The 9,017-nt window shown below is 51.5% G+C and overlaps 1 protein-coding gene across 1 annotated transcript in view; it reads right to left on the minus strand.

Moving 5' to 3' along the window:
• The window catches only part of fam102aa (family with sequence similarity 102 member Aa), a 32,469-nt gene extending 24,412 nt beyond the window's left edge, over positions 1 to 8,057 (minus strand). Inside the window, exons 1-2 of the mRNA XM_045226961.1 lie at positions 7,780 to 8,057; positions 7,429 to 7,597 (exon numbers count right to left, since the gene is read on the minus strand). Coding sequence (XP_045082896.1) covers positions 7,429 to 7,574 — 146 coding nt within the window. The 5' untranslated portion in view covers positions 7,575 to 7,597; positions 7,780 to 8,057. The remainder of the gene's footprint in view (positions 1 to 7,428; positions 7,598 to 7,779) is intronic.
• Between the last annotated feature and the right edge of the window lie 960 nt (positions 8,058 to 9,017).

Consider the following 9,017-nt stretch of genomic DNA (forward strand, 5'->3'; position numbering starts at 1 on the left):
GACGGGCAGTTCAGGCGCCGTTGGGCAGACGGGCAGTTCAGGCGCCCGTTGGGCAGACGGCCAGTTCAGGCCGGCTGGCGACGCACATCGTGGACCTGGTGCGTGGAGTAGGAACAGGCCGGACCGTACCGGGAACACCCACCACTGGCCTTAACTGGGGATCAAGAACGGACCGGACCAGACTGGGAACACACTTCAGTCTCTCATGCCGTGCCACCACAACTTCCCTCCCTCTACTCGCCAATGGCTCCCCGTAATCCGATAGCCTTCTCTCCTTTTTCTCCCTGTGGCAGCCTCCTGCTGCCCAGGCGCCCAAGCCATGTGCCCCCCCCCAAAAAATTTTTTGGGAGTAACCACGGGCTTCCAGCCTCGACTCCGCGCTTCCTCTTCATACCACCTCCTCTCGGCTGCAGCTGCCTCCAGCTCTTCACGAGGGCGGTGATATTCCTCCTCAGACCACCTCCTCTCGGCTGCAGCTGCCTCCAGCTCTTCACGAGGGCGATGATGTTCCTCCGGTTGTGCCCAAGGACCCTTTCCAGCCCGAATCTCCTCCCATGTCCAAAAGTCCTTAGGAGGCCTCCATAACTCCTGTGTCCAGACCCCTTGCTCCTGGACGCGCTGCTTGGTCCTTTTTTGGTGGGTTATTCTGTCACGCTCGTCTGAAGGAGGAGACCAATGCGCAGCGTTGCGAGTGAACATGATGACTTTATTAACTTAAAGCAACCACGAAGAAAACAACAAATGACGATCCGTGAAGTTCTATACTGAATACTACTAACAGCAACAAAGAAACAATAACCCACAACACAAAGTGAACTCACACAGTATAAATATGGCTCCCAATCAGAGATAACGAGCCGACAGCTGACACTCGTTACCTCCGATTGGGAGTCATACGACTAATCAAGAACAATTAACCAAACATAGAAAATGCACAACCAGAAATCCCCAACATAGAAATACACCCAAACAATGAAACTAAACAACCCTGGCTCAAATATCAAGGTCCGTGGAGCCAGAGTGTCACACCTTTGTTATGTTTCACTATATTGGATCACTCCAATATTTTGGTATACCCGTCCCAGATTTAGTCGGTGCTAGAGGGACCTGGCCAGCCAGCGGCGAAGTCCCAGTGCGGAACCGAGACGCAGGGGCCGTCAATGTGGAAGGGAGGTCCCGGCACAGTCCCCGGAAGGGGAGGCGACGCCCAGGACTGCTGAACCAACCACAGAGGGAGGTGCCACATTTACCTGATAGTACCTAGCAAAGGTGCAAGAGGAAGCCCAGCTGGCCGCAGCACAGATATCAGCGAGGGGCACTCCTCTCAGTAGAGCCCAGGATGCAGCCACACCTCGTGTTGAATGTGCCACCACAGATCCCAGCACTGCCAGCCAGGCAGTATGCTGTCGTAATCATATCCACGATCCAGTGAGAGAGCCTCTGCTTTGATAGCCCAGACCCCAGGACTCTCTCACCATAGCAGACAAAGAGCTGGTCTGTTGTTCTCACTGACCGTGTCCGCTCCACATAGGCAGCCAGTGCCCGCACAGGGCACAGCATGCCGGAGGGAGGCCCAGACTCCCCCGCCACTGCCGGGGGGTCGTAAGTAGACAGGATAAAAGGGATGTTCACATGCTTGTCTGACAGAATCTTCAGGAGGAATGAAGGGTTGGGGCGGAGAGATATACTGCTCCCACCGGGGTCACTCAAAACTTACAGAAAAAGCATGGAGCTCACCCACCCTCTTCATGGAAGTAATCACCACCTTCATAGAGAGGTGTTTCAGGGAGGCAGACTCCAACGGTTCGACAGGCGGCTTTGCCAAAGCTGCCAAGACCACATCCAGATCCCAGCTCGCCATTGAGTGGGTCCTTGCTGGACGCAGGCCACGAACCCCCTTCATAAACCTGGAGACCAAGGGATGGCGCCCCACTGGCCTGTCCATCCACCCCACATGGCAGGCAGATATAGTGGCAAAATACCCTTTCAGTGTAGAGGCTGCCAAGCCCTGGAGGTATTGGAGGACATACTGCACCCCGCATGACTCGGGCAAAACCTCAATACCAGTGCACCAAGAGCAGAACAACCGCCAGCACAACTGGTATGCCGCGGTTGTAGCCGGTGCCCTTGTGCTCTGCATGGTGTTCATTACGCCCTCCTGTAGTCCTAACATGGACCATTGGTGCCATTCAGCGGCCAAGCCCACAGGCTGAGGCGGTGCGGTCTCGGATGCCACAGAGTTTCCCCAGCCTGAGACAGCAGGTCGGGTCTCAGAGGCATTTGCCAAGGTGTCCCAGACAACAGGGACAGGAGAAGGCGGAACCAGGGTCGTCTGGGCCAGTATGGGGCCACCAGCAGCAGACGATGCTCTGCCATCCTGGTCCTGTCCAGCACAGCCTGGATCAGGGGAAAAGGGGGGAATGCGTAAAGCTCCAGCCCTGGCCAATCGTGAGCCAGAGCATCCAAGCCCAGAGGCCCTGGTGGCTCCGACATGGAGTACCATAGAGGGCAGTGTGCATTGCCCAGGGAGGCAAACAGGTCCACCTGCGCCCTCCCGAACTTGTCCCACAGGTGCTGCACCACCTGGGAATGTAGGCTCCAGTCCCAAGGTGGCGGGCCCCCCCGCTGCCACATTCAGGATGCCAGGCTACGCGTAGAGACGCTAGACGTCCCTGAGCCCAGAGAAGGAGCTCCCATGCCATAAGATGGAGACGGTGGGACCTCAGTCCACCCTGATGGTTGATGTAAGCCACCACTGTGGTGTTGTCCGTTCTCACCAGGACATGTCTTCCCTTCAGATGTGGAAGGAAATATCGCAGGTCCAGCAGTACAGCTCGGAGCTCTAGTGTATTGATGTGCCTGCCGCTCCAAGAGGGTAGCCAACAGCCGCTGGCTGACCTGCCCTTGGTCACACCCCCACAGCCAATCTGGGAGGCGTCTGTGCTGACCAGCTCCCGGCGGCACATCCTCAGCATCTCCACCCCACCTGAGAGAAAGGAGCGACAGCGCCACCTCAACAATGCCCTGAGGCACTGTCGGGTCACCTTCAGCTGGCGGTGACGGTGGCGCTTCGGGTGCAGCCGGTGGGAGTTGAACCACCATTGGAGAGGCTGGAGATGGAGCAGGCCCAGGGGAATCAGCAAAGAGGCCGCCGTCAGCAAGCCCAACAGGCGTTGGCAGGTCAGGGTGGATACCACCCGCCCCTGCCGAAAGTGGTTGAGGCAAGATAAGATCACCTGAACCCTTCTGGTGGGCAGGCATGCTCTCATAAGGACTGAGTCCAGTTCCATGCCAATGAAGGCCACACTCTGGGTGGGCGTCAGAAGACTCTTCTTGTCGTTTACAGTAATGCCCAGCTCGCCGATGTGGGTCAGGAGCGTGTCTCTGTCAGACAGGAGCTGGGTCCTGGTCGGGGCACAAATCAGCCAATCGTCCAAGTAATTGAGGATCAACAATCCTCGGGATGTGAGAGGTTCCAGGACAGCGTCCATGCACTTTGTGAAAGTGCGGGGTGCCAAGGAGAGGCCGAAGGGAAGAACCATGAATTTGTAAGCCGTCCCTTCGAAAGCGAATCGGAGGTACTGCCAATGAGCTGGGTGAACAGGAACATGGAAGTACGCATCCCTCAGGTCCAGCGTCACAAACCACTGGTCCCTGGACACGGCCTGCAACACGCAGGCTGGGGACAGCAAGTTGAACTTCAGTACCTTCAAGTACCCATTGAGGTTGCAGAGGTCCAGAATCGGTCGTAACCCTCCGTCTCTTTTTGGGACCTCAAAATAAGTGGAGTAGAACCCACCTAGCTGTTCTGATGTCTCGAACTGAGGAGATCTCCAGCCGCAGGGTTTTCTTCTTCAGGGGGTCGACCACCGTGGTGACACGAAGGCCCCTGAAGGACAGGGGCCAGCACCTGCAATTGGAGTTGGTACCCCTCGAGCATTGTGGACAACACCAAGGGGGACTCCACACCCTCCTCCCACTTTGCCCTTTGAGACCGGGAGAAGCGGCCGAGGCCGGGGAAGGGTGTGTCAGGGGTCCTGCCGGGGGCCCACCTCTCCTCTGGCGCCACGCCTGGGTCCCCCAGGCACATCCCTATGGTGGTGACAGTTGACAGGTTGTTGCTTCACCGCACGCTGTGCCCCTCCCCGCTGTCGTCCCTCAGTACGAGGCGATGGGGCAGGAGAGGGACCCCCCCGTCGTTCGGGTGCAGGTGGGGCCTGAGGCTGCGGCATGAACCGTCTCAGGGTCTCCCGGTCCCTACGAACCTTATCGGTCTGCTCCAGAATGTCATCAACCCCTGGGCCAAACGTCAGCCCTGGGGTGATGGGGAGAGTGGCAAATGTGCTCTGGAGAGCAGCTGGCAGACGGGATTGGGCCAGCCAGAGATGGCGCCGGGAGGTAACCACCTGCGCCATGGCCCGTCCGTTGGCGCGGGCCACATCCCTCTGGAGCAGGAAAAGCAGGCGAGAAACCTCCTGCAGCCGGGCAACAGAGTCTGCAGGTAGGCCTGCAGCAGCATTGGCCACGTTGGTAAGGCAGCCAAGAGAGCATAGGGACCCATATGTGGCTTTCAAGTCCGCATCAAAGACTCTGGGGGGTCCCGGCTTCAGTCACGGGTTCCGCCCTATAATCTCCCGGTCTGGGAGGACCATGGCAGAGGCCGAGTGACTCCGCGCCCGGAACATAACTCCATGGTCCATTCTCTGCTGTGAGTCGGAAGCGCCCCCTGGCAGAGGCCCAGCTTTCCTGCAAGGCCTTGCGGAACTCAGCAGAGATGGGGACAGATGGAGAGTCATCACTGTCCACCAGTCTGATGTCCAGTGCAGTGGCTACATTTTTTATATATATTTTTTGTCATTTAGCAGACGCTCTTATCCAGAGCGACTTACAGTTAGTGAGTGCATACATTTCCATACTGGGTATGAGTAGGCTCCTCATAGCCTCTCGAGCCACAGGGGGCGATGAAGCCCTGCTGCCGGCTTCTGATGGCCTGTCAGCCCCGCTCACGGCGGTGAACAGTGCCAGCATCGTCTCCCAGGAAGAGCCTATAACTGGCCAACAGGAAACAGCTGTCGTCGCCACCAAATCTATCAACCTTCTGACGCAGGTCATGCGTCCTCCATTCAAGGTGGTCCCAGCGGTCCGACTCCTGCCGTCGTCCAGGACTGGCAGCAGATGGGCTCTGCCTGCGGTGGCTCCGGCCACACTTCCTGGGAGGGGTACTGGGCCCAGTAGAGGGACTAAGAGCTCGCTGGCGCACCACTCCTGAGGGAGGGAGCTCGTCCCCAGCCTGAGCCCGAACCTGGCCGACCCACTCACGCATGGCCTCCCATTGAGCCAGGCGCAGGCGTTCTGAGAACACCACACAAAACAGGCATTCGGGTGGGCGCTCCACCGCTCTCTCCGCGTGGCTCAAACACAGGCAGTGCATACACGAGGTATGCGGATCCCCAGGGGGGGGAGGCCACCATCACACCTGTCACAAAGGGAAGCCATAAACTCAGCCAAGCCAACAAGGCCACGGAGCAGGGGTCCGACGCCCTGGGAGAGCTTATGTCGTGACCCGCTTGGAGGAATAGGAACCCGGTGAGGGATAAATTACCCAGTACCTCTGCAAAAAACGGGGAAGACCCGTGTGGGAAAAACAGGCAGACAAAAAAAAACAGCAACCAGGTAATGGATTTGATTTATTTGTTTTTTTTGTTTTACGCCAACTGCAATATTACCTAGCCAGTTTAATATCCAACAGCAAAAACAGCACCATATGATGAAGTATATCCGTTAAGGAACTCCAAAGTTAATGTCTCAACGTAGTGGAAAGCCCACCACAATACTCTTACACTCTGCTGGGAAAAGAACAAGGAAAAACCCTGCAGGGTAATAGGCAGAGAACTCGCACCTACTGCGTGGGGAGCAGCATGTTAAAGCAATTCACAACACACACATAGAACAAGCCAGTCGGCAAGTTGTGCAAGGTAAATTACAGTTTGTGGAAGATACAGATCAACCGCGCGCAGCGAGTGGAGCACTCAAGAGGGGCTGGCCATGTGGCCAGCTGCTCCAGGCTGCAAACATCCAGTGAGTATACTTCCACGCAAGATATTACCAAGCGAACTTCAGAAAGTTTGTACCTCAACCATACGGACATCCGCTGAGAAAATGAAAGAGAACGTGTGTCTATATATAGGGGTGGACCCCAGCCGTGACACAAGTGTACACGGGAGTAAATCTGTAAATCCTCACCTCAGATGTATCCCTCTGCCGCGGAGTGATACCAATATATTGGAGTGATCCAATATAGTGAAACATAACTATTGTTTGGTGTACATTTTGGCAACCCCACTGCAGTTCGGGTCGCGACCCCGACTTTGAATACCACTGGTTTAAATGGATTCAAAATGATGTCCCTCTGCTGGTGATTTGTAGAATGTACAATGATACAATTAAAAGGAGGGCTGTGATTGGTTACATTGCCTACTATGCATTTACATTTTAGTCATTTAGCAGACGCTCTTATCCAGAGCGACTTACAGTTAGTGAGTGCATACATTTTCATACTGGCCCCCCGTGGGAAACGAACCCACAACCCTTGCGTTGCAAGCGCCATGCTCTACCAACTGAGCTACACAGGGCCTATATGCCAATTTCTCTGTATAAAATGGGCCATAACTTTAAAACCAGCAGCGATCGCATTCTGGAACGTTGATATGCCAGTAGAGTATATTATATAAAACAATATATAGAAAAAGTGGTATATTTTCAATATTCATGTTCATATTCTTCCATATTCCATAAATTAATGTAAAAATACTTTTTATTGAAATCAAAATACTACTCATATTACAGAGCAAGTGGTACAGCCAATTTTTGCTTTATAGCATCTACAGATGAAACATTATGCAGTCTTAAAAGGAGGCCTGGGTAAGGCCAGAATTTCATAAACATGCCAACTTTGATTAATTATTTCTCAATTATGCTTTTAGATACAAATGTCTATATGTCAAAAATACTTTCTAATAAGGACTATTCTATGGATTACATTTGGTGAAAATCCCCAACATCATGGTCTTTTTTTCTACTGTTTCGTGAGGAATCACTGATATAAAAGGTGAAGGATGGTTGGCTAACCACTCAAATGTATAGATGGAGCTATGGATGCAAGGACTGACCGTGCATAAGACCAACACGACAATGTTAGTCAGGCCTAGGCTACTTTGAATCTAAACATCATTTGTTTACAAATACATTTTTTACAAACAATGCAGTAAAACAACCTTGTATTTTGGGTTATGATAGGGTAAGAGTGGTATGAGGCATTTAACAAGTTAAAACATTATGACAGCAGTTGGGTTATTCTGTAGGCTACTGTATTGCCCATGCGGCATGCGCACAATTCATGCCCACAGCGAGCACAAAATAACATTTTACCTTGATGAAGTTGCAACAAAGTCTCCACCGTCTAACAATCTAAGCTTGCAGAACAATACTCCGTTGACAAAAGGCACAGCGGTCAGCTCCTCCAATGTCAAATGTGTCTGAAACTTGAATTTCTTCTTTTTCACAAAAAAAGCCATTGATGAAGGATATTTTTATGAACCTATAAACAAGGATAAAAAACACATGATTAAGGTGAAGATAAGCCACGTTCATAGATTGAAAACTCGACTGCCTACATAAAATATTAATTAATATGAAATTCTAAACCGATGTGGTGAATAACACATTGAAACAAACTTGCAAACGGACAAAACGTATCATCCCAAAACATTGATTACATACCTTGAGACCGAACCACAGTTTGTTTTGTCACCTCACAACTTTTTCTTATGTGCTTCATGCAATGCGGGCTCAAATGCTCTTGGGCTAACGACCCGCCAGTAGAACAAGCAACACATTTGTCTGACACTTCTTTTCAAAACAGCCTCTGATGCTATATAAAATACAAATCCTGACATGTATCTATTTTTCACATATCACCAGCTAAGGCTAGGAAAGAGACAATTCACATGCCATTGGTGACCCACACTCCTAAATAAAGAGAACCCTAATGGACAGTATTATTACCCCGCAACAATACCCTTGAGGGAGTTATATTACATGAGCCACGGTGTACCGGTCTATGGCCCGTGACGTGACGGGAGGAACGCCCTTCTCAAATCGAACAGTAATCTGCGCCAATCGGTCATGTTGTCAAGAAGGCAGCATGGTGCGTCGTACAGAAACTTACATCTCTTTTCCATGAAATATATTTTCGAATTTTCAAACAAGTTTTCATTGGCAAGGAAGATAACGCGTTGTTATCAAAAGCAATCACTTTTGCATGTGAAAACACATAATCCTACTCATTACTCCAGGTGCTTAATCTAGCCTAGGCTACATCACTTTTGTTTTGAGCAGATTTAGCCGTGGGTTTTGAACGGGGCATCTGGCTGCCCGGTTCCAAACCGAATGCAATCACTTTTCACCCGAAGTAAACTCCTCCACAGGGTTAACCCGTCCCGATAATCGAATCCCCTTATTGTTTATTTAGCTCCGCCCCTGGATGGTTTGGCGTCATTGATAGCGTAGGCTCGTGCTTCCATCTAACGACGTGAATACGACCCCTTGTGGCTATGCATAAGAGGTCAGACTGGTCTCATAGACTAGACGTAACATAGTAATTGTAAATCCGAGACACTCAAATTAGTATAATATGTTATGTTAGGTATGGTTACATCACAGGAGGTTGGTGGCACCTTAATTGGGGAGGAAGACCTCGTGGTAATGGCTGGAGTGGAATTAGTGGAATGGTATCAAATACATCAAACACATGGGTTACATATGATAGAAGGTTACTTAAGGGGTTGGATGGGTGGGAGTATAAAGCAAAAGTCTATCAAACCAAAGGTTGCGTGTTTGAATCTCATCACGGGCAACTTTAGCATTTGAGCTATTAGCAACTTTGCAACAACTTACTACTTTTTAGCTACTTTGCAACTACATAGCATGTTAGCTAAACCTTCGCCTAACCCTAACCT

The sequence above is a fragment of the Coregonus clupeaformis genome, chromosome 18 (assembly GCF_020615455.1).
Source record: "Coregonus clupeaformis isolate EN_2021a chromosome 18, ASM2061545v1, whole genome shotgun sequence".
NCBI classification, from domain to species: Eukaryota; Metazoa; Chordata; class Actinopteri; order Salmoniformes; family Salmonidae; genus Coregonus; species Coregonus clupeaformis.